The 26700-nt window shown below is 39.3% G+C and overlaps 1 protein-coding gene across 3 annotated transcripts in view; it reads right to left on the bottom strand.

Annotated features, from left to right (window-relative positions):
* The window catches only part of NFATC1 (nuclear factor of activated T cells 1), a 148562-nt gene that overhangs the window by 42651 nt on the left and 79211 nt on the right, over positions 1-26700 (bottom strand). For all 3 annotated transcript variants that reach the window (XM_032788377.2, XM_032788387.2, XM_032788396.2), the window contains exons 7-8: positions 18832-18887; positions 17207-17339 (exon numbers count right to left, since the gene is read on the bottom strand). In XM_032788377.2, coding sequence (XP_032644268.1) covers positions 17207-17339; positions 18832-18887 — 189 coding nt within the window. The remainder of the gene's footprint in view (positions 1-17206; positions 17340-18831; positions 18888-26700) is intronic.

Raw genomic sequence — 26700 nt, forward strand, 5'->3', positions numbered from 1 at the left:
TCTACAGGATGTGGTGTGGCAGAAGAGTGAGTTTATAGCCAGAAAAGTAACCAATGCGATGATGTAAGAAGGTGAAAAGACAAAGTCTGGGTCCCGCTTATAATCTTACACACCGTTTGTTGCTCTTCTTGCCACCACCTCCTCCTCCTCCATCAGCATGCAAGCTACAGCAATTTACACAGATTTACTGATATCAATTACATCAACTTTTGTGCACCTCTTAATTTATGAGGTCTCCAGGTAAATAGTGGCTACTTGGACATGTACTTGGAGGTTTCTGAATTAGTTCAGCTAAATCTTGTCTATTAAATCCCTCAAAGTGTTTTTCCAGTGTAATAAAAAGGTCCCCAGTGTTAAATACTGTTTATCTGCTAATCTCATTACTAATATAGGTATTGTACTGGAAGAGGGAAAAAAAAGCATTAATGCTGAAATTGTTAAAGAATGTGAGCCTGATTCCCGACTGCCTTGCACCTTTTACAGTGTGTAAAATGAGAGTAAAAAGTTCTACCAAATCACGACAGTTGCATTTACTCCACCTATACTGAAGTATAAATGTCTTCACCAGGTTCAAGCGTTAGAGAATTAGGCCCTGTGGGATCTTTGTTTTCAAGGAATTACCCAGAAGAGCTAGAATCAGATTTGTAAAGATGAGTATGTCTGCAGAAAGGAGCAGATGAAAACCATTACAGTTAGTTTTCTTATCAGACTTAGTCTCTTTACAGGAATGGATAGCTATATTACTTGACTTGTAGTGTATTTGTGACATTCCAGCTGCATCTCTCCAGCATATGTAATTCTGTCAAGTGGAATAGCAAAAACTGGTAACATGCACCAGCTGATACTTTTCAAATGGAGTTTGGAAGAAACCGGGGTTCTGATTCTCCACTAGCTGGCCAGTCTGTTAGTGATTTGCACCTGTGCAAAGCTGGTATAAAAGGCTACCGGTCAGAAAGCTGGTGTTTTGCATTCATTTTGCAAATGACTACACAGGGAACGATCAGGTCCTGTATATTTTATGCACATCATCAAAAAATTAATTAAGGGCATTTTTCTTCTCTCAGGTCTGTCTCTAGTTTTATCACCATTCACTACTCGATGCCCTGTTTGTGGCATCAGTTTATTATCCTGGAAAACAAGGCATTTCTTTAAACAACAAACAAGTCACAAGTATTTGCTTTGTCACGTTATAAGGCTAAGAAGGGCCTCACATACCAGCTAACGGCTATCCCCATCCCTATAGTCCTTTCATGACTTTTATTTGGGTCAAACACACAGCATAGCTCCACAGGTGTCTTTGGGTATGTCTACACTGCAACTGGGAGATGCGATTCCCAGCATGGCATTAGCTCAATTTGAGCTGGCACACTAAAAATAGCAGCGTGGATATTGTAGCTCTGGTGGAAACCCAGGCTAGCCACCCGAGTTCCAGCCTGCCGACCCCCTGGATTGGAGCTTAGGCAGCTCGCCCAAGCCACCACCTGTGCTGCTATGTTCACACTGCTATTTTTTTGCAGCACACTAGCTCAAGTGGACTAGCGCGAGTCTGTCTACCCATGCTGGGGATCATACCTCCCAGCTGCAGCGTAGAGTCTAGACATACCCAGTGGAGCCACACCAATTTACACCAGCAGCCTGGCCCCTTAAATATCAGCTTGCATTATCAAGACATCTTCTTCTAGCTTAGGGACCAATCCATTGGGTTCCTTTGCCATGGCTGTGGCAGATCATCAGCCAACAAGAGAGTAATGGTGAAACATAATGTATCTGACACCATTTACCTTTATGTCTTATGTTCATGCTAACTTCAAACCTTTAGAAATCTGAGGCCAGATACCGGGTATTAAGTCTCAATGCACCCTTCAGAAGGCATAATTTGCCATGAAGCTAATTGCTGGGCCTCTGTCATTCAGTTTTTGGACACCTATGACTCTTAGATTGTTTTGCTTCATGTGACATAAGATTCCCCATATTATGTGTGGGGAAAAGCCATGAGATGCCAAGAATATGATTAATAGCTCTGGAGTTAATATTTAACAGAAAACAGTATTAACTCAATCTAGTTTACACTATCAGGTCAAATATTTCAAATTGGCTGTCAGCTCAAACGTCTTCTTTAAATGACACCAAGCTGAACGAGACACTACGATTCTAGCTACAAAATAGTGTTAAAATGACAAACAAAAAGCCCTGCAGCTGTTCAGAATCTATCAGCACTATTAGCATGAACGGGACTATTTTTTAATTTAATACAGCAGTCTCAAATGTCAATAAGCATGCTGTTTTAGGGCTGCTTTGTGGTGGTGAGATAACACTCTGCACTGCAGACTCTCAGCTTATTACAATGAAAAATTAAAAACTGCCTTTGCTACACTCTGAGACATACCAATAACAAATAACCATAATGAGATCACAGTTTATAAAAGAGCAAATAACAAACATGATGCCTGATCCTGCAAAAGCTTGTGCAGGGAGTAATTTTACTCACTTGAGTAATCCAAAAGCTTTGGAAAGATCAGGTTCTCACTGTGCAAAGGAATAATACATATATTTGATTTATCATTGTTAATTATTTTAAAATACTTGCTTTTATATAATGCATTAGATTGGTCTACTGATGATCTTGGACAGTCCATAGTTTGAAATATTAAAATATGAAAATGTTCAAAGTTCTAAATTAATCTGATAAGCAGCTCAACTGTGCTAATTGTTTTTAACTGGCTTGATGATATCACCTTAGGCTGCTGGACTTGTGACATTATGTCATCTCATTTAATGTGAAGCTCTGAGAACCATGTGTTGGCAGCAGCACTGGCTATAATAAATCAAAGCTACCTCCAATTCTTGCTCAGAAAGACTAGCATTTATGACATCATATCAAGTCACTAGGCTTAAAACAATGGCCCTCTGTGTGGGTTTGAATGTGGGAGAAATATTTCAGTGAGTGTTGCAAGCCTGGGTTTAACTGAAAGGTTTTTCTTAGAAGGTAAAAAGTTAATATATCAAACCTTGAAGAAAAATAATAAATCATGCACATTTATGAGTGGGTTCCTAAAAGCTTTTAAAATGTACATATATGTACATACATATATAGACAATTCTAACAAGTCTGTTTGCTTTTACACTTTAGCAATCCAGATGGGTTTTTTAAAACCCCCTTTTTTTTCATTATTAACACAAATGAATAGAGAAAATATAATCATTTCAGTAATACAGAGGTTTATTCTTATTAACTGTAACCTAATCAAGTCACATTTGCACACATGTATTAACAATCCAGATATTTATTGTCCTATAAAATATTTATTTTGCCCTTGGTTTGATAGAGCATATCAAACAAAATATCCACTATTCAAGGTGCAGAATATGATACATTCATTTGGAACCTATCTACAAATTTTGGATACTGTATTAAAAATAGCTCCATAATTTTTCATCACTTACATTCACAAAATTCTTGAACATTGGGAATAAATGTCTTACCACTAGTGACAATTTAGGCTGGGATTTTCAAAGGAGTATAAAAGAGTTTAGGACAAAATTCTCCTGCAGGTCAAATTGGCAGAGATATTAGGGTTGGGGTGTTTTTTTTTGCCTTATTCTGCAGCATGGGGCATGGGATGTTTGCTGATTTGAACGAGAGCAAATGGTGGCTTCTGCGTAACTTGAGGTCTTTATATCAAGAATTGACGACTTCAGTAACTCAGCCAGAGGTTATGGACATATCACAGTAGTGGGTAGGTGCAATGTGCAGGAGGTCAGACTAGATGATCATGATGGTACCTTCTGGCCTTAAAGTCTGTGAATAAGATGGGCAACTAAACGCAATATGTGCCTTTGAAAAGCTCTGTCATCGAGTAGTCTTGATCCAAACAGAACTCCCAGTTACAGAGAACCAGACATCCCTCCAAAAGATACCACGTGTCATCTCATCTGCTACTGATCTAGAAGTGTCTTAATGCTCACTAATTTAGAAATGGTTATCAATTTGGACCCACTTTTACTTACCTTTTAAGCATATTTTCGTTACTTCAGTACACTCAGGATTTCACCCCACGTTTTGATTTTTAAGCAAAAATCAGTGCTGGTGACAATTGACAAATTGTCCACCCTAAAGACTGAAATTTCCTGCTTTACTATTTAACAGCTGCAGGGAGAATGCAAACTTCCTCACAATACTCTGTCAGGGTGTCTCAGTCCTCTCATGGAGGGACTAACAGTTCTAGCGATTAAGACGATAGCTCAGTCTACAGGCCCATTCAGTTCTTGGACTCTCTGCTGAGATTCTCAACAAAGGTGTGTCTTGAGATGGTGTTTTTTGTGTGTGATGTGGACATTTTCCACTAGGAACTGTATTAATCAATTCATTCCTAATGGTCACCAAACAACTATCAGATTGTAACATCTTGGGGCAGAACCGAACCAGTGCCACAGAAACGAACGGCACCCGAGCAATCTAGAACCTTTAAGTCGTTTATGTGCAAAGCAGCACCAATACATAGTAAACCAACCTATGCTCTTTTAGTAATTGTAGGGATTATGTAAACTGTGGCTTCTTTTTTGCCTCTGCTTAGCTGACAACTGGCATAGTGTTGTTAACAAGGGAGAACCCAAAGACATGCCATTAAAAATTCTTCTCTCAGCCAACAGCTATTCACTAAGGAAAGAGGAATGAAAATGCACAAGCATTCTAGGAACTGAGGAAACGGAGGGGGAAAAGGAAGAAATCTTTGAAAAAACACATAGGTCATTTAATCTATTTTCATTTTTTCATTTTGAAAAACATACGTTTTCTGAAGGACTAAGGCTAAGTTTTAAAAATCAACAAAACGAAAAACAGATTGAGTCACCATGGGGGCACAGCACTCATGTGGCAATGTGGCCCATGAACTATATCCATTTTCCCCTACTGCATTTGTCCTCCCCTATTTGTAAACACCAGGGCCTAGATGGCTATGGTGGTGGTAGTGTGGGGTGCGAATGACAATGCTTTATTATTTATTGGGCCTACAAAGTATGTCTTGAGTAACTTCAGTCATTAACTGAAGTCCCTGGGATGGCTGAGCTGAGCTTGATGAAAGACTAGAGGAGGGAGAAGGAAGGGGGAGGGAATATGAAATAAACCTAGTTTTAAACCATGTGTATTCACCCCTGACTGGGCCAGACTCTGGCCTAAATTACTCTCAGGTATTCAGGGATCACCAGAACACTCAAACAAGGCCCTCCCCATCCCTGCTGTACCCTCTATGTCAGAGGTATGATGGGGTAGGAGCTATTGGAGCACCTCTATGATGGAGGGATAGAGAAAGTTTGTGTTTTTGCCAGCTTTATGGCTGCTTTACATGACAAGAACAATTTTAAGCAGACTAAACACAAACTAGGATCTGGCCCGTTGAATCTTCTATGGAGTGATGGGATTCAACTGTCTGAAACAGTACACAGCCCTGACGCCCAATTCTCATCTCAGGTATTATTGTGATGGCCACTAACAAAGGAACCCGTGAATCAGGAATAGTTCATTTATGGGATTCATTTGATTGCTGCCCCCATTTAGGGAAAGAAATCAGATACCTTTAAAGCTGATTGGTTGCTTTCCTTATTTATGAGTAGCAGTGCTAGAAACACAGGGCTGGAAGGGACCTCAAAAGGTCATCAAAGTCAGCCCCCTGCGCAGAGGCAGAAGCAAGTAAACCTAAGCCATCCCTGACACGTATCTGTCCAACCTGTTCTTAAAAACTTCCTGAGATTCCACAACCTCCCTTGGAAGTCTATTCCAATGCTTAACTATCCTTATAATTGGAAGGTTTTTCCTCATATCTAACCTAAATCTCCCTTCCTGCAGATTAAGCCCATTACTTCTTGTGCTACCCGAGTGGACATGGAGAATAATTGATCACAGTCCTCTTTATAACAGCCCTTAACATAATTGAAGACTGTTATCGGGTCCCCCTCATCAATCTTTTCTCAAAACTAAACATGCTGATGCTTTTTTTTAAAAAAAAAAACTTTTATCATTTTTGTTGCTCTCCTTTGGACTTTCTCCAATTTCTCCACATCTTTCTTAAAGTGTAACACCTAGAACCGGACACAGTACTCTAACTAAGGCCTCACAGGTACTGAGTAAAGTGGTACAAGTACCTCTCATGTTATACAGATGACATTCCTGTTAATGCACCCCAGAATGATATTAGCCTTTTTCACAGCTGCATCACATTGTTGATTCAGATTCAGTCTGTGATCCATGATAACCCTCAGGTCTCTTTCAGCAATACTACGACCTAGCCAGTTATTCCCCATTTTGTAGTTGTATACTTGATTCTTCCTCCTTAAAGTGTTGTACTTTGCACCTGTCTTTACTGAATTTCATCTTTTAATTTTAAAGCAATTCTCCAATTAGTCAGCATGATTATCCTGTACATTTCTATATGTGTGGTTTTAAGGGCTCTGATGTGTGTGTACGTATCAGCATAGTATCCAATCCTGTACTTACATCATGTCTATAATCTCATTTTGCGTATATTCTCAGACAGCACCATTATCTGATTAGAAAGTACTTTCAGGTAATTCAATTACTAAATGCTTTTCAACTGCTGTTAAACTATTAGGTTGTTCAACACATATTTAAATGAAGACAAGATGCTACATATTGTAGAGACATTTGCATTCTTTTAAACTGGAGGGATAGCCCAGGGACATCTGATTTGTGTGCTTGTTAATAATGATGACGAGAGAGTATGTATTACATTTCCTTGAATACGGGGGAAAAGAGATTTCTAAGAGACATGATTAATGTCTTATGATAGAAAATAAATCATGCAACTTTGACAAGAATAAATCAAGTCAAAATATGATTTTAAAAAAACATGTGAAACAAGTTAGAGCTTTCTTTCTATTTTTTTAAAACAAAACTTTACAGTTGTCTGATCTTTATGGTCTCCAAATACTTTGCCTTTGCCTGTCTCACCCAGTTGCAATCCAAAATAATGTGACTTGAGCACCTGGGATGTTGTTTGAAAGTTCTGAATTGGAACTAGATGTCTGATCGGAATAGATTAATTTTAGGTCTGAAATGGGACTTGTTTCATCAAGATTTCTTGCGATCATCTCTTATAGCAAATGTTCCTTTTTGCTGCTTGAAGGAAAGATGATTTAGCCTACCTAGAAAAGAAAAGCAACACCAATGTCTTTCTTTTAAATATATGTAAATATTTTTGGATGTTTTCTACATTTTCAAATATATTGATTTCAATTACAACAGAATACAAAGTGTACAGTGCTCACTTTATATTATTTTTTATTACAAATATTTGCACTGTATAAAGATAAACAAAAGAAATAGTATTTTAATTCACCCGACACAAGTACTGTAGTGCAACCTCTTTATTGCGAAAGTGCAGCTTATAAATGTAGAATTTTTTTTACACTACTGCACTCAAAAATAAAACAATGGTCCACTCAGTCCTACTTCTTGTTTAGCGAATTGAGTTTGTATGGTACTGTTGTAGCCGGCATTGCAAGGTATTTACATGCCAGATATGCTAAACATTTGTACGCCCATTCATGCTTCAACCACCATTCCAGAGGATATGTTTCCATGCTGATGACAAGTTCTGGCTGATAATGATCCAAAGCAGCACGAACTGACACATGTTCATTTTCATCATCTGAATCAGATGCCACCAGCAGAAGATTGATTTTCTTTTTTGATTGTTCAGGTTCTGTAGTTTCTGCATTGGAGTGTTGCTCTTTTAAGATTTCTGAAAGCATGCTCCACACCTCCTCCCTATCAGATTTTGGAAGGCACTTCAGATTCTTAAACCTTGGGTCGACTGCTGTAGCTATCTTTAGAAATCTCTCATTAGTACCTTCTTTGCATTTTGTCAAATCTGCAATGAAAGTGTTCTTAAATCGAACAATATATGCTGGGTCATCATCTGAGACTGTGATAACACGAAATATATGGCAGATTGTGGGTAAAACCACAGAGCAGGAGACATACATTCTCCCCCAAGGAGTTCAGTAAAAAATTAATGAATGCATTATTTTTTTAACAAGTGTCATCACCTGGAATGGTGGCTGAAGCATGAAGGGGCATATGAATATTTAGCACAGCGGTGGACAACCTGCGGCCCATCAGGGTAATCTGACTGCAGTCCGTGAAACATTTTGCTGACATTGAGTGTGCGCAGGCATGGCCCCCCACAGCTCCCAGTGGCCGCGGTTCGCCATTCCCGGCCAATGGGAGCTGCGGGAAGCGGCAGCCAGATGCCAGCTCCCATTGGCTGGGAACAGTGAACCATGGCCATTAGGAGCTTGGGGGGCCATATCTGCAGACAGTCAATGTCAGCAAAATGTCTCGCGGCCCACAATTAGATTACCCTGATGGGCCGCATGTGGCTCGTGGGCCACAGGTTTCCCACCACTGGTTTAACATGTCTGGCATGTAAATACCTTGAAAACTGGTGACAAAAGTGCCACACAAATGCCTGGCCTGTTCTTACTTTCAGGTGACATTGTAAATAAGAAGCAGGCAGCATTATCTCTGTAAATGTAAACATTTTTTTTTTATTTTAGCAATTGGCTGAACAAGAAATAGGACTGAATGGACTTGTAGGCTCTAAAGTTTTACACTGTTTTGTTTTTGAGTGCAGTTATGTAACAAAAAAATCTACATTTGTAAATTGCACTTTCACAATAAAGAGATTGCACTACAGTACTTGTATGAGGTGAATTGAAAAAAACTAATTCTTTTGTTTATCTTTTTTACAGTGCAAATATTTGTAATAAAAATAAAGTGAGCACTGTACACTTTGTATTCTGTGCTGTAATTGAAATATATTTGAAATGTAGAAAAACATCCAAAAATATTTGTAATAAACTTTATTATTGCTTAACAGTGCAATTAAAACTGTGATTAATCAAGATTCATTTTAAAATCCAGTTAATTTGTTTTGAGTTGATTACTTGAGTTAACTGCAATTAACTGACAGCGCTAATAAATATACAGATGTGGGATTCAGGCACCCTCGTTCTGCAATATGGTAAAATATTACATCAAGAGATTTAACATTACTCTTGCATCCCTTGCTCTATCTGCTTTCCCTCCAGGGAGTTGTGAATATTAAAATGTAAATTGTGGGCAGAGTGCCCAAAGAGGCATTAATGTGGGAGTAGCCATAATTTATGCATCCTATTGTATATAGGCAGAATTGTACAGCCAGTGTGGGATGTAATCTTCAAGGGGGTGGTTTGTTTAAAGGAATATTTATTGATGGAAGTTGTGTATTGAGATTAGAATCACAATCAAACATGCATATTTTTCATCATGTAAACACAGGAATTATTGTTAACTAGTTCACAAGATTCACTTTCTATGCTATAAATATTTATATGCCCTGGGATTTCTGTAAGCCCCTCTCTTATTTAGGTTTCCTCTTCCTTTCTCTCTCTCCAGAGTCTGGTGGCTCTAGACAGACTAACACACAGTGTGCTGTAAATTGCTCTAATGAAGGTTTCTTTGGCCAATCAATGGTTACATTCTAATATACCACTAGTACTTTTACTCCTACTCTATCATCAGCACCAAGGAGGCTAATCTGGCTTTACCCCAGCATGTCATTTTTCATCACTTTTTACAGCATGTTTTGATCTTGCCTATTCTGAGCCACTTTAGCTCTTACTCAGCCTTCTCCTTCAGACTTAGACAGTCCTTCTCCACAGCCTACAAAATACATTTTCTCGTGTATAGTTTATCTAATGCAATGTCCAGAACAGCATTCCCTTCAGCATCAACTACAGGGCTAGATTAATTATGCTGATCAGCCACTCCAGGAGAACAAAACCAAATGGTTATATTATCTAGCCCTTACAATCTGAAACCTCATCTCCTTTATGGAAGTTTTACTTTTTGGCTTTTAAACCAGTTGGGAGAGCCTAATGATCCAACCCTGATTACACTCACATCTTGAGTATTCACATTGGCATCACCAGTGTAAGGATGGCAAATGATAGCCCTAAAAATGCTAAAGTTTAGGGGAGAGCTCAGGAAGCTTCAGTGATAAGGACCACAGGCCAGATTCTGCCATCCTGACTCAGGCTGAACAGTACCTTGAAGTCAGTAAACTATTTGCTAAGTGAGAGTTAAGGTGCCAGAATATATAGCCCTGAATTCTCAGAATTACCTTTTACAAGTGACCAGTGGCACCAAAATGGAGTTTAGAGGTCAATTGTAACTCTGGAGTCCAGTGTAGGAAGTGACCACCTTTAACCTCAACAGAGAGGTCTCATCACGATATGTTCCTCTGTGATCTTTGCGGGAGGCCATTCAGATCAAGACGGAGTGCTGCATACTGAGACTAGTGGGGTCCATAGCTCAAATCTCTTTATTACAAGCCAGGATGAGCGCAATCTGCAAATGAGGTGTGGCTATTTGACTCCTGGCCAGTGGCTAATGGAATTCTCATTTGGGTGAAGGATGGAAGCCCTTGCACTAGAGTTAAATATACATTGGAGGGGCAGATGGTGGGGCGGAATCCAACACTATAATATTGGAGAAAAAAGGCTCAAAAGTGAGATTCCACTTCTCTTGCTGTTCTAGAACACACTCAGCTGCTGGAATGTAACAAGAGTTGATGGCCCAGTTATGATGAATTTATCCGCTGTTTAAGTGGAAACAGGAGTCTGACAAAGCCTTGCCTGCTTTTTGTTGTACTGTTAAATGTCAAAAGTAACATTCAGCCACAGAGCAGCCAAAATGAAATAAATTGTAACAGCACATTGTGTAGAAATGAGCAATCATGATTCATATTTTCACCTTAAAAAAAAAAAAGGTAAAGAAAAATTCCATCCAAGCCGTTCCACCTTCCTTGTTATTCTGCCCTGATTAGTGCAGACTTTACTACACACCCTTAAGGAATCTTGCTGCCTATAAAAAGAAGATGGGGGAGAATGCTTGTCAATGCTGACAGTGTCATTTCTAATATATTTGAGAGCTTGGGCCTAATTCACAGTTACACTAAGCCCATCTTTGCACAGCTTTGGCAGCAGAAAGTTGATTTACAGTGGATATAAATACAATTTACACCACCTTCAGGTACATTTACACTGTTGGTTCTTTGGTTTTCTGAGTTAGCCCTGAACTAACTAAAAGTGACTTTCTATGGGGCTGAATTGTGTGGTAGCATAAGCAGCTGTGAGGGTTACTTTCTCTTTCTGCTTTGGTTTATCTGGGTTTAGCTGGCCGTCATGAGCGCTGGGTGTGTCAGTCAGCAGCTTTCCGAATGGCCTCTGCAAGCCAGGGTCTACAATTCTTCTAGTCTGTCTGTCTGTCTATCTGTTTGTCTCTCTCCCTCTCTCTCACACACACACACACACACACCACTTTCATCCGTCTCATCTTGCAAGCTCATTGAAGAGCAGGTCCTCTTTCTAACCTTATGTTACCTGATCTGGTGCATTTTCTGACCTTTTTATAACCCCATGACAGGATTTGGCCCAGGTTCCCCATGTAATCCTATGATCAGTTTGCAGACATAGCAAGGATGCATATTTTGCCAGCCTCAGATATGAAAGTTCACCAAAAGTTCCAAGTTGAAATGTGTCAGGTGGCTATCAATAAAAGCTGCTTTCTATGTCACATTAAAGCTCATTGCTTTACATCTTCATTTTATTGTTTTCAGCTAATATGACTAATGCAGCCTGTTAACTTAGAAAGTGAACTGCTGGCGGAAGAGGTGAGACGAAATGGAGGTGTGACTGCTAAATGTAATCACTAGAAAACTGCTGATTGTACTCCTCTGCAGCATAGTCAAGAGATAATTTTAGAACTAAGGCAGGAAGCTGAGTAGGAAGCTGAAAAAAATATGCAGTGGGCACTGATCACCCTTTTGATAAACACACTAAGAACTTTCATCACTTTCATACTGCAAAGTTATGAAACATTAATAAGATATATCTAGTAACTAAGTACCAGGTTTTCAGAAGAGCGTAGTACTCAAAGCTTACGTTAGATTTTCAAAAGAGCTTAGCTCTTATTTAGGCCCCTAAATAAGTGGCCAGATTTTCAAAAAGAGCTCAGCACACTGAGTGCTTATTTAGTTGCTAAAAAAGAAGCTGAGCTCTTTTGAAAATTGGCCCTCATATGCTGAAGCAAACATCCTCAAATGTATCCAATATATTAAGCTTTTAAATGAAGATCACACAGCTCATCACCTGCATTTAACTAAATAATAAAAGTGGTAGGGATAACATTTATAAAGTAATTTATTATTTTAAAATAATTCATTAGAGTTAAAAGCATGAGTGAAACACAGAACAGGAAATATTTTACCAACAACAATGTACGAAACAATATTTTTAGTGTCAGTGTAACAGGTACACCAACTTTTTCAACTTCCTATTAACTTCACTGATGGAACACAAAAATTTCCCTAAAAAACAATGTTTTTTAAACTGGAAAAGTTACACTGAATAGACAAAATCTTTGCTCTTTATAGCTTAAAATAGTGTGAAAAAGCAGCCTATTCTCTTTCTTTAATGTGATCAAGACTGGTATTTCCTGTGTCTCAGACTATGTGATTAGACTTTAAAAATGGTAGCTTCCTGTTTGATTGATCTGGTTTTCTTTATTATATCTAACATACCTTAAAACATCTTCTAGTGCTTTAAGATAACTAAGATCTATGATCTCAGCTGCACTGGTATAATTTCACTGAAGACAACAGATTTACTTTAAACGAGTTTACACCGATGTATCTGAGGGCATGTCTACACTGCCCCACAGCTTGAACTCCTGGGGTGTGAATAGCAGTGCCACCAAAGTACTGCGCCTTAACCCTCTTGTGTGGACACTGTGGGTGTGAACTAAAAGGTTCCTATTTTGCACTGATATAGACCTATTTGAAGAGGACTACATTGATGCAAACTAGGAACCTTTTGGTTCACACCTGCAGCATCCACACGGAGGAGTTCCAGCTTAGCTTTTTGGTGTGCACTGCTCTTCGCACCCTCATAGTCTGAGCTGTGGGGCAATGTAGACATGCCCTGGGAGCAGAATTTGGCCTCTATTTTCAGATCTAATTTACAGAGACAGTTTGGAAGTCCTAGCATTCTCCGCCTCACATTGTAACAATCTTTCCTGGACAAAAACTCATTGATTGTTTTCCCTGCTTTGTTAAATAACATTTACATGGCAAAATGTAATGGAAGAGAGAACTTTTGGATGAACTAAAGCAGTATGTGACATCAGCACTCTTGCAGACAGCACAGATATTTTAGATGACACTAAGCCCCTCTTTGTGAGAGACAAAATCCTAAAAAGGTCTCCTTGATTTTTAATGTATCTGTTCAAAAGAAATCTGAATAAGCAGACACCTAACTCTAATAGTTAATGAATTTCTTAAAACCTTCTCAACTTTTTCCAAAATTCCATGCAACAGGACAACTTTAAACATCTGCATCTGAGACAGGGAACTAGGGCTATATTTTCAAAGGTATTTGGATGTCTAACCCGTTTAAAAATCTGGACCCTAGTCTTATCTAGACCTTCTTAAGAGGAGCATACACGTGCTGTATGGAATCTCAAATGGATTTTTAACAGTAACATACATTTTTAAGTGCTTTCCTTCTTTTATAACATCCTTCAGATTAGATAATTCCCCAAACCCTACTGATTATGTCCACTAATATTCCTATTAACATAAATGATTATGCTAATCATATAACAAACTCATATAAACAAAAACATATCCAATCTTACACAAAATAAAAATATTTAGCACACATACTAATGGTGTTTCTAGATGAAAATACAGTTCAAATGCAGAGTTGGCTAATGCTTTTTCACAAGTTAACATTACATTCTATACTAATAAAGCCTATGGAGCAAATATTGAAAAAAGGCTAGTATGAAGACCACCTTTAAAGGGTGGACTGTTGAAGGGTGATCTCATTTTGCTTTGCAGAGATTAACAGTCTACACCATTGAACAGTGTGGGGGGGGGGGGAAATTGGGATATTTTCTGGTATTTGGCCATGAAAAAATGAGCTGTGCGGACTCACCTACATCAATAGGTTAAGGAAATTGCTTATATTCTGTGTGACAGATATGTCCAGTGTATAATGTCAAAAGTATAAAGCCTGCAGGCTTCAGGGTAAATCTGATATACAGTAGCTCAGGCCTGAATAGCACTGCAGCAATATTTACAAAAAAAAATCCCAATAGCCACGTAAACCCACATCTAATACTTGATGATTACTTTGACATTTGCTTGTTAAAAACCTGATTGCCTCTACACTTTGTGTGATTTTGTCTGCACAAGTCAGGAGGAGTTAACTGAACAAATACGCTGCTGTTATTTTTTAAAACCTTTTTACCTAGATAACATAGTAATTGCTGGCTTAATTATTTTTTTCTTGATGAGCAGAACTTTGGTTTTCTATAATATCTTGGCAAACTACAAGAAGCTTGTGAATTAAATTAGATAAACCAGTGCAGCTTAAAAAATACCTGCATTAAATATAGCATATTTGGAGATAACTGAGTTTGGTGCTAAACTGTTAGTTTAATTTTTGCATGTATATACATATATGAAAATAGTCAAGATGTCTCATCCTTAAGAGTAAATGGCATGATGCAAACTACAAGCATCACCAAATACAAAAATTATACTCTTTGAATAATTACAGGCGATTACAAAAATATATTTGTCCTTACTACTTCTGTAGGCATACAGGAGTTCGTAAACAAATCAGCATGTTTCTTAAAATTATTTATACATATTATATATAAAAAGGGTCTCCCAGGTCAGATTTTTCACTCTCTTACACTGGTTCTTTCACTCTCTTATACCTGTCAATCAAGACTGCACTGGTTTGAAGTCCCTGGAGTTACATGGGAATAAAACCAGTATCGGAGTGGCGAATCAGGCCTGTGGTGTTTCAAAAAATGACATTGTCGCAAGAGCTCAACATAATAAACTAGGAAATCTTTCTCCATTGCCTGCTTCTTGGGAAGTTATTTATACTAGCGCAAACAGATTGTAAAGTGCTACCAAATCTGAATGGTAGTGGTTTACACCCACTTTGCACTAATGTACATGACTGCATAAGGTACAGGGCAATGGAGAATCAGGGCCAGGTAGATGAAAAACAAAGGAGTATTGTCTGAAAGAAGATGTGATAGTGCAAATAGCAGTCAGCAACGGACTTGAGATTTAAATATCTATGGAAGTTATATGGCTAGGTAAGCACTAGCTCTGGCCATCACAACAGATGTTTGTTGCTGAAGGCATCATGTAAGAGAATGATAACTCTTCTGTCTGTCATCTAGAAGAATTACACAATCTTTGACTATACATAGACATACACACTGCAGAGAAGATTTGCATAATTAGGCTAATTCAACAAAACCTGGGGCAACCATCTCAGTAGAGTCCTACTATTACATTTAAGAAGTAATCTGCTGCTGTCAAATTCCCTGTTACTTTATGATGCTTTATTCTGAATTGAAGTCATGATAAAAGTCAGGACTGGCCTCAAACTAGAGTTGAGTAAAATTCAACATTTGTATTTGATGGAATTTCACCTAGAATGTTTGCAGGGTTGTTTTTTCCAAGCCATATCATGCAACTCACATTTTACTTTGTATAAAATTCCTACAAAATGGCTATTTTCACATTGGAAACCTGTGAAAAGTGTCAATTTAAGCATGTTTTCCTTGCCAACCCATTTCCCTCAACAATTAGATCACTTTCACTTTAAATAAACCTTCTTAGCTCACCAAAAAAGGGCTCTCTGAAATTGATCCATTTTAAAGTTTATAACTAAATATAAATAAACAGGAGTAAATTTACCTGTTTTGTGATTAATATTGTGCACACCTCTCTCTTGAATGCACCTAGTATTGGTAGGTTACCATCACTTCACAGCATTTGGCAACATGAGGTTCCAAAACAGCACAGATTACCACACTTGTGAAAATCCCCATACCCCAAATCTTTCATATACATGAAAGATTTTATAAGACACCTTCCAATTTCCCTTCCTCTTATGCTTTTCAGCAATGCTCCAAAGTAGGATTCAGCTGGAAAGCAATTTTCTGATTTGAATAGTAAGAAAGTAGGGGGATAGAAGGCACTTCAAGAAAGTAGCCACGTAATCTGATTTCTCTCACGGGATATCCTGGAATAGTTTCTATGTGGTATACTCAATATCCTCTTGCATGCAGACTTTGCAAGAACCAACTGGAAAAGATGAGTGCAATGGGCCTTGTTTTTCTGAAGGGAAAGAAAAATGCTTCTTGAACCAAGCTGTTCAATAGAGAATTAGCAATGTCTGCTCCCTCTTACTCCATTGTATGGCCTGTTCTACAGAGAGTCACTGACAGGTCCCTCTGGCCCACCAACCTGACAGACAGCAAAAGGATGCCATGGACTTCACTTCATCTCTGACCTGGGGCCAGGCACCTGTCCTGAAAATAGCATTAACTACTCCACAACCCAATCCTAGGCTAGAACTGGCCTCTCAACTCCACATTCAAGGAGCTTGTGTGTTCAGCACTCACAGTGGCCTGTAACTAACACTGGGAGGGATTCTCACCTCACTTTGAGACTCAATTTCCAACCCCAGAAAGGCAGGCAGGTGAAGGATAGGTGGCAGGACAAATCCCACGCCAGCTCCAGCTCAGAGCACAGCACAGTTTATGGGGTGAGTTCAGAAGCATTGTTCAAATGATATGCTCTCTGGGGTTGGGGAAGTTGTCTCTCAAGGAAGCCTGAGAGACAGCTCAGCAATCTTATTTTTTAACGAGTCTTTCTGCTGCCCATGGGCACAGAGGACCTTCTTTCTCCTCATATGCCACATTAGGAGATCTTATATGTGCTGAGTATGTACAGACACAGGCACAATACAGACTCCCCAGACAATGAATAATGCTTGTTGTGATTTTGTTCCAAAAAGAGAGAGCTCAGAAGTCTCTACCACCAAAAAGGAAACACTTTATTTGGAAGGTGTCTTCCTCAGACAGCAAATTAAGAGACAGCCCAGTGGGGCAGCTCACATTTTTTATTTTATAGCAATAATTACAGCCCTGAATTGCTCAAGTGAGCTACAGAATTATTATCAGTTACATTCTATCTTTTTCTGTATCTTTTTAGCAAATATTCATATCTCTAGTTTCCACTACCTGAGGTTAGAAATATATTGTTACCATTAGCAGGAAGATAGGTGAATAGCTGGTACTGGCTTCTCTTCCGCTTTCCGTTGCAGACATAAAAATTGACCTGAACAGGACTGGTAATTCTCTGATTGCGGAAAGGTGGTATCTCCACCACCAACGAATTCTACAGAAACAAACATTAGAAAGTCAGTACATATCTAAGACAGTAGCTCTGCACAATAATACGGGTACATCAACTATGGGAATGTCTCTGCTGAATTCCCAAAGAGAAATATTGTCACTGCATACCGACTGGTGAGCAAGCCTTGGTGGGACTGAAGGTTGTGCCTGCAGCCGGTTTTTTGGGTCCTTTCTGGCTAACACTTCCTGCAGCTTGGCCTAGATTTGGGTTTCTTCAGCAATGAGGTTGATTACTGGGGTCAGAAGTGTGAAGTAAGGATAACCAAAGCTGTACCATATGTATCAAGTTTGTAGATGTTACTTGCCAGGGATTTATACTTTTAGAGGAGTAGTTTCCAGAATGATGAGATCAGAGTTGGGCATTACTGGGTGACATTTGTTAATAATGTTTGAGCTGCTTTGATCCCCAGTATGGGTACTATAGAAAGAACAGAAGCTTTAAATGGTGTGATTAGTGCTTACTCTTAAAAGATTTTCCTTTTTAATACTTCCATGTTCCACAATGAAATATTTTTTATTTAACATATTTCTCCAGCCATGTCAGTTTGGGGGATGATCTTGTCAGCTCTTCTTACCCCAGAAAGGTTAGGCCTGGTCAATGCATGGCTGGGATATCTCAAAAGGACACCAAGTGCTACAGGAAGTGGTGCTGGTGATCCCTTAGACAGCTCTCTTCCCTGAATTACTAGTGGATCAATGTTCCAAAAGGGTGCTAAGAACAAACTTAGCTGCTGATGGCATCAACTTTTAGACCCAAAAGTAAAACCGCGGCTCTGTTTTTGATCACCAAAAGACACCAAGGACTTTTTTGAATGAGTAAGAGTGACTGATAGTGATTAGTATCCTGGCTGGTTTCAGATTCAGGTCTTTAAACAGTTTGCCCACATTTCTCCTGTAGTGGATAAATTATTCTTTACTTTTCCTAATAAACTGTTGTGTAGGATTGCTGGACTGGAAGAGAAGCCATGCTTCCCACCTATAAATAGCTGCATTTCAGGGATGATTTCAGTGATCCAATCTGTAAAGATGTATGCTTCTCAAACTGTGAAGCTGGTCTCCTACGGAGCTTCCAAATCTTTCTGGAGAAGGCACAAGGAAGCCAGAGAAAGTGTTGTGTCTGGTGGGTTTTTTTGTTTTTTGGCAAAAGCAGAACCCAGAACTGTATTTCTCTCTTTGCTGAGCTCAAAGTGGAATTGAGCCAGCAAAAAGAAAAAAAAAAAAGTCACAGGCTGGCCCCATCCAGATATTGAAAATACACATTCCAAATGCATTTATTTTCAGAACAGATTTCATTGAAGGTCTTTTGTCCCCACTCCCATTAAAAGAAAGGTTTCCAAGAGGGAAGGCCTTACTACTTGATCTGTCAGGGTTGGGAAAGAGTGCCAAAGTCTTGGAGAGCCCACTCGAGAAGAAGAGTGCTAGAGAAATGAAACATATTTTTAATTGCGGTGTTACAATATTTAAGGCATACTTACTGGTTTGCACATTTCTTTGTCGGTTTTGGCTTCCATTTCCCACACATGGTGACCATCTAAAAGACAAAAGAAGACGAAAATTAAATCTAGTTCTGTGCTTTGTTTTCTCCCCTTCAGCCTGAGCCTACAGTTGTTGACACATCATGAAAACTCTGTTGGGGTGGAGGAAGAAGGAAAAGTTCTGTTGATGGGTTGCCCAAACTTTGCCCAACCAAGAAGGCACATAAGTAACTTGCCAGGAGCATGGGGTCCCATTTAGTTTGTTTAAAAGGGAGGGAGCATGGTCCAGTGGACAGGTTACTAGGATGGGAGTAAAAAGATTGAGATTAAAATCCGCCACTAATACGAGTAACTCACTTCACCGCTCATTTCCCCATATGTAAAATGGGAATTTTGATGCTTCCCTCCCTTTGGAAAGTGTTTTGAAATGTATGAATGATAAATACTATCAGAGCCAAAAGTTAGAATTAAAAAGGAGCAGTGTAATGAAGGGTATCAAATTATAGCTGTCCTCATCTTCAATAGGTCCCAGCATGCAATATTCTATTTTGATATGAGCAGCCTGACACGAGCTGTTCAAGTTTCTGCTGCTTAGATCAAGCGGGAGCATTGCTGGGAAGTGTAGTGTCTGTGCGTGACACCTCCACATTAAAGATCCATGTACACCAGTGAAGGATCTGCTCCTAGTATGTCTGTGGGACACATTGTTGAATTTTGGGGCTGCATCTGGCTTGCAGGCTGCACTTTGGCCAGTCCTGTTCTATTAGTTCAATGTGTCCATATGAGATTAATTTGAAACCATGAGGTTTAGGTTTTCTGGTGATTTCTTTTGGGAAATATTTGTTTTTGAAAAATTCACTGATACAGGAACAAGTGGTCAGTGAGGAGATTTTTTGTTTTTGTTTTTCAGTGCTTCAAAACTCAACAGCAGGGAAATGAGAAAAATAATACAAAATGTAAGGTTTCCATTCCCTGAGCCCAGAAAAGGAAAAATATGTACAAATGGCCACAAACAGATCGCTGTCTGAGTTCAGCAGCAGGGACACTTGTGGTTTAACGCACATGAGATGTCATTGGAGTGAATGGGAAAATTAAACTTGATGTCATATCTTTTGTATATTTATTGCAGCATTGGGACATGCAAATGCAAATATTAGTTATTTTGAACTTCACCACACAGCTGTTCGCATGTTTTAAAAAACAGCTTCTCTGAAAGGTACCAGTGAATGCACTTTTTCTTCTCTCTTCTCTTTCATGCCAAGGATGGAGGTGACACATTTAAAATGGTCTGATTTATTACAAATGTCTGTAAATAATATTTTTGTGTACACCACTCCCACTGTGAAAGGAATGCTGTAGTGGAACTGGCTTTTGGTGACTGTTTTTACATCTAAAATTATTTCTTTTTAACATAAAAAAAAGACAGTGTGAATGCTACACACTTAGAGCACAGCCTATGCTGTTTTCTATTAGAAATAATCAGCATATATGCCTTAGTTTCTTCCTCCATTTTAAATCAGGCCACCAAATAAAAATTAACAAGAAAAAATCTCTGCAGTAGGTGTTGCAATAATAGGGAGAAAGAAGAGAAGAATTAGCTATACCAGCACTCAAATCTTTCTAGCAGTGTCTTTTAGGACTGACAGGATTAAACAGACCTCGCAGGAGTACTAGGGATAACTTTAGAATTAATCCACCAGATGCTTTTTCTAAATTGACAATAAAAAAACCTGACCACAATCCATCAAACTGGGACCTATCTTTCCTCCGTGAAATAAAAAAAGTTAAACTGAAGTCAAAATTAACATGATTCTGAAAGTATCAGAATTTTGACAGCACTACTAACTATTCAGAGTTACAGTCTGCTTAGGAACCTCTGCTTTTGTAGTGTTTTCACCTAAAGAAGTGCAGACTAGTAGTGAGCATGTGTTAAATTTGCCTTTGTAAGTGGATTACCAAACTTCAGGTTTTTTTCTTATGTTTAATTTCCACCTTGCAAGATGAATGACTTGAGTCAGGATTCTGTTTTTATTTCTTGCCAATATTTTTGTAAAATTCAAAATGGCTCCTTCTACAGCTAATCTTTCAATTACCTCATCCAGGGCTGCCATTATGTGCTTTTGAAATTTTTATGATGACAAAGAGTGAGTTTTTTCAGAAACATTTTAGATGATATAATCTAAACTGTTCTATATAAAATAATCCTGAGCTGTGTTTATTCTTTGGCTATTATCTAGAAGCTAATAAGAGCACTAGCTTTTGCTCCAATAAGAAATTCTCTTGAGAATGTCCAGACCTTTGCTGTTTAAAGGGGCGGGGAAAAGATGACTCATTAAGAGTTAGTGACATTTCATTTAACCAAAACATAAGGAGGAGAAGTTGTTATGAAGCAGAGACAAAAAAAGTAGACAATTCTTCATGTTACGTCTGGTGAACCGAGAAGGAAATCTCAACGCCCACGGACTGGGATCAACTCCAGGAGGGAAACCTTAGACCACTACGTCAACTTCTCACAGTAAACATGTTTTGCAGGTTTATACAGTTCAGCTGAAATTAAAAAAAGAAAAAGAAAAAAGAAAAGAAAAAAAAAGATGGGAATGGAACAATTTGTGGGGGCTTGAAACATTTGCCTCTCTCAGGGAAAAGTATTTTTCTTCCAGTGCCACATATGCCCAGTATCCTACCAAGTATGTAGGATACCGTCTCTTGTCAGAATGTGCCTGAGGAGCGAGGACCGATAAACCACAAAAGTTTCCATTGTAAGTCTGCCACATCTGCATCAGCCTGGCTGACTCACAGCCCAAGGCAACTCCCTGCTTGGCCAAGGGCCAACAAAAGTACACCAGAGCAATTTATACCTTTCCAAAATGCAAATAATTCAAATTACAGACATAACACAAAGCTGAAGCAGACACATTTCAGGCATTCCCGTTAAAGTTTACTCTCTGGAATTACTGTACCCAAATGGGCAGTTGTTATACAAAAAAGAGAGAGTCTTTTCCAATTTATTTATTTACGTTTACAAAGTATTTTTAAAATCCGCTCTCCAAATCAAATGCCTCATTTCAGTCAGAGTGTTTGTTAACATTGTGTTACGGTACATTGAAGGGATAGACGTATGGGAAATCTCTCTCCAAAGCTCACATTTCGCTTCTCTTTTGGATCAAGAGAATGCCTCAGGGTTTTAATTTTTTTGCATGGGGAAGGGAGGCAGGCCACAGAGAACATAGAGCAAAGCCCAGTGAAGTTACTGGAGATTAAATCTTGGCCCCACTCTGGGAGTCTTCAATGGGCTTTGGATCAGGCCTAGTGTGAGGAACCAGCTACACAAATAACAAAACTTCTGTGCAAGCAGGAAACCATTTGGCTCTTTCTACTCAGGATGGATCTAAGAGTCTGGAAGGGCAATATTAGTGCTGTTTGTCATAATTTACAGCTGGTGATCAGTGTAATTGTCAACTGAAGACACAGGGATTTGTTAGGAAGTCTGACATTTAAAGACTGATAACTGTGATGTGCCGTTATTGATACCATTTTCTGTTCTGAGTGCACGTCGTCCAGCTCTGCTTTAGCATTCTTTTTCAGTCTGTGGTAAGCGCCTGGAGTTACTAGTGATGAAAACACTGTACACCTATTTCATTAGTATGGGTTTTTTTGAACTTTTCAATATATAAAACCCATTTAAAATGGAATGGCTCAACAGTGAATGGTTCTTTGTAGTTCACTCCTATCAACTGCTCACTGCAGAGTTAAAGGAAACTGTGCAGATGTCCAGAAGTAAAAATATTTTAAATCATTAGGGAATTCCCTGCAGCATGAGTCACAGAAACGGCTTCCCCACCACACCCAACTAGAAGATTTCCACATAAAAAGGCACTGTAGGCCTGTTTTAACACAGCAGAAGCACTAAAAGAAGTTGAGTAAACCTCACAGTATCAGTTACTTAGATATATTGTGGTTTGTTAGGCTTCAGTATTTTTCTTCACACAGCGGTAACTTAGAGTCAAAGAGCTATAAAGGCTTTCCAAAGAATTATTTTGCTGTCTTCTAATCCTTATTGGTGTATGTCAGAAATTATCTTTCTGTGTCTCTAGGACTGTGTTTACTTTCTACACACCAGAAAATTGCTGTTGAATAGCTAGAGGTTTAAGAGATCACAAGAATCAAACCAGCAGTTTAGCTGAAAGATTACATTAACATGAAGATTTTATAGGCACACAAAAATTAAGAGGAGAAACAGCAAGATCAAAGAATATGCATTATCAAAACAAAAAAGAACTAGAAACCAGAAACCAGTGATCACTCCAGCTTTGCCTCCATGAAATGGACATAACAAGAGACTTTGTAGACACTTATACTGTCTTGCTTTACTTGAATAGATTAAAAATATTCCAGCTTCCCCAATAAACATGCGCTTACTCAAAGACATAGAAAAAAACAGATATTATCTAGGATTTAATTGCCTATACTTTGCCTCCTTCCAGTCTGCAGTTAAGCCGAGCTTGGCTGCAATGGTGAATTGGGCCTGTAGTTTTTACACGGATATATTTTTCAACCAAAGGTTTGGAACTACTTTCTCCTAAAGGAGCCCATTGTTTGCTTAATTGTTGTGAGTTTGCTGTCAACACTGATTTCCTGGACAGCTCAGTTCACCTTATAATATAGAAGATCCACAGCAACTGTGCAATACTGGGGTCCAAACAGAGACACTGTTTGAGCAGAATATGGCATGACCATATGTTCTGATTTTTGGGTGCCCTACAATCAAAGCTTACCCTACCCTTATTCAAGTTAATGTGTATTTCATTGCCATCCAAATCCTTCCGCGTTACAGGAGTCACAAGTTTTAGATTTATCTTCTAATCATTCATTCCTTGTGAAGTGGGTTCATGTTATTGCTTGACATGGAGATGATTGATTTGCAGTTATATCCTGAGGGAAGAGTAGGTTTCTATGCTAGAGGAGAGAGTGGATATTAAGTTGGACTCCTCTCATTCAGAGCTGCAATCAACCAGCCTTGTGTTTAGATACCACCAGTTCTCACAAGTTAAGCAGGCTAGGTCAGGTGTGTACTTGGATAAGAAAACTCCAAAGGAAACCTAGTAGGGCTGTTGATTAATCGCAGTTAACTCGTGGGATTAATTTAAAAAAATTTAATCATGATTAATGACAGTTTTAATCGCACTGTTAAACAATTGAATACCAATTGAAATTTATTAAATATTTTGGATGTTTTTCTACATTTTCATATATATTGTATTCTGTGTTACTGAAATCAAAGTGTATATTATTTTTTATTAAAAATATTTGCACTGTAAAAATGATAAAAGAAATAATATTTTTCAATTCACCTCATACAAGTATTGTAGTAGAATCTCTTTGTCATGAAAGTGCAACTTACAAATGTAGATTTTTTTGTTATATAACTGCATTCGAAAACAAAACAATGTAAAACTTCAGCACCTACAAGCGCACTTCAGCACCTACAAGCGTCCTACTTCATGTTCAGCCAATTGCTAGGACAAACAAGTTTGTTTACATTTACAGGAGACAGTGCTGCCCTCTTCTTATTTATAATGTCACCAGAAAGTGAGAACAGACATTTACATGGCACTTTTGTAGTCAGCGGTGCAAATATTTGTAATAAAAATAAATATAAAGTGAGCACTATATGCTTTGTATGCTGTGTTGTATTTGAAATCAATATATTTGAAAATGTAGCAAACATCCAAAAATATTTAAATAAATGGTACAGTAACTCCTCATTTAATGTTGTAGTTATGTTCCTGAAAAATGCGACAAAGTGAAACGATGTTAAGCGAATCCAATTTCCCCATAAGAATTAATATAAATGGGAGGGTTAGGTTCCAGGGAATTTTTTTTTCCAGACAAAAGGCATTATACACATTTTAAACAAGCAATTTAATACAGGTATAAGTTTTAAACAAACAATTTAATACTACAATCATCATTGCTGAGTATGAAGCAATGGGAACATCACTGCTGAGTATGAAGCAATGGGAGGTGCCCCCGCCTTACCCCACACAGGCACAGCCCACTGGCACTGGAGACAATGAGGCAGGCCAGGAGGCTGAAGGTGCTGTAGGCTAGGAGAAGCACATTGTGCAGCAGCAGCAGCAGCTTCCCTGACCATGCAAGCACCAGGGCGGGGAGGCTCAACCCTCGGCTGACCCATGCCCCCCCTTCCCTCAAGCCCTCACTCTTAACCCAACTCTTCTCCCCCCACACCTCATCCCCCTTTACTCCACGTGCCACATCCTCGTTCCTCCCTGCTCCCTCCGCTGCTTCCTGCCCATGGCAATCAGCTGGTTTGCGGCGTTCAGGAGGCAGGGAAGAGATAGAGAGTCTGCACGCTGAGTCCTCACTCCTTCCTGAATGCTGCAAACCAGCTGACTGCCGCAGGATCGGAGACAGGGGGAGCAGGGGGAACGCACTGATCTGCAGGGCCCTCTGGCGGGCAGGAGGCACTGGGGGGGCACAGGGGAGCTGATGGGAGGCTGTCAGCTGTGAACAAAGCAGGCAGCCAAACAATGTTATAGTGGAGCATTGCACAACTTTAAACGAGTATATTCCATAATTGAGCAGGGACGTAAGATCGAAACAACGTTAAGCAAAAGGACGTTATGCGGGGGTTACTGTATTCGCTTATTGTTTAACAATGTGATTGTGTGATTAATCGCAATTAATTTTTTTAATCACTTGAAAGATCTAAAACCTAGTAACTGTAGGAGATGATGCTGATGATTCAGAAGGTGGCACTCTTCTCTCCAAGTCAATACTGAACAAATGCTCCCCACTTACTGTCTGACACACCACTGAACAGTTGCTTTATCTCACATCAGAAGTGGCTACATTTCAAGGCTCAGAAATTCATAGCTTCTAAGGCAAAAAGGGAACATTATGATCATCTAGTCTGACTTGATGCATGACACAGAACCTAACCCAGTGATTCCTCCAGTGAAAGGAATTATTCTTCCCTGTACATAACCAAATACTGCTTGGCTCAATAACTGGGTGAAGTTGATCACTCTGTGCAGACTGTATCAGTTTACATCTGTAAAGAGCTTTATGATGGGGTGTGCGCTAGCAAATACAGAAATATTAACAGCACTGGCTAAGTAGCTATTTGTCTCTGGAAGAGTACAAAAAGGGAGACAGTGCTTAGAGCAACACAGGAGAATGCCTGTTGTATATTCAGTAAGGGCCTCTCTTTCAGCTTCGCCAACACCACTCGGCTTCTTTCAGTTTAGTGGTTTCTTAGATCTCCACTAGTAAGGACTGAGTAGGAAATTTGGCAAATCCCTCCCTCCCCCTGCCATCTATGTAAATAAAAGGGTGTAGGGTTTGACTACAGCCAAGTTCAGAGCAGCTCCATCCTCTGCATGCAATCACTTCCTCTCCCCAGGCTGGCAGCATCTCCTGCCCGTGCCCACCTCAGTCTCTCCCTCCCCTCCTCTTCTTGCTGTGGGCTCAGTCTCTGTTCTGACACCCTTATCTGCCAGTGCTTCTCTCAGCCATCATTCCGATTTTCTCCTATGGTTATATTGTTTTCACCATTGGCTCTTCCCATTCCCTTTGTCAAAAGGGCAACCAGCTACATGTTCCCTCCTTCCACCTTTTCCCTCTTCCCTGCCAGAGAAACCCCTCCAGACAGCAATTCCCTCCCACTGTCTCTTATATTTCTAGCCATTTTGCTCCCCATGACAAGAAAGAACCCTGCTCCATTTCCCTTTCTGTCTGAAACTCCCCCCCATCTGTTGCCTTTTCCCAGAGAAGTCAGGGCCTACTGGGGGAGAATGGCTGTGGGGGAGACAAAGAATGAGAAGGTCTTCTGATAAGTATCTGGAC

This window comes from Chelonoidis abingdonii, chromosome 2 (assembly GCF_003597395.2).
Source record: "Chelonoidis abingdonii isolate Lonesome George chromosome 2, CheloAbing_2.0, whole genome shotgun sequence".
NCBI lineage: Eukaryota > Metazoa > Chordata > Testudines > Testudinidae > Chelonoidis > Chelonoidis abingdonii.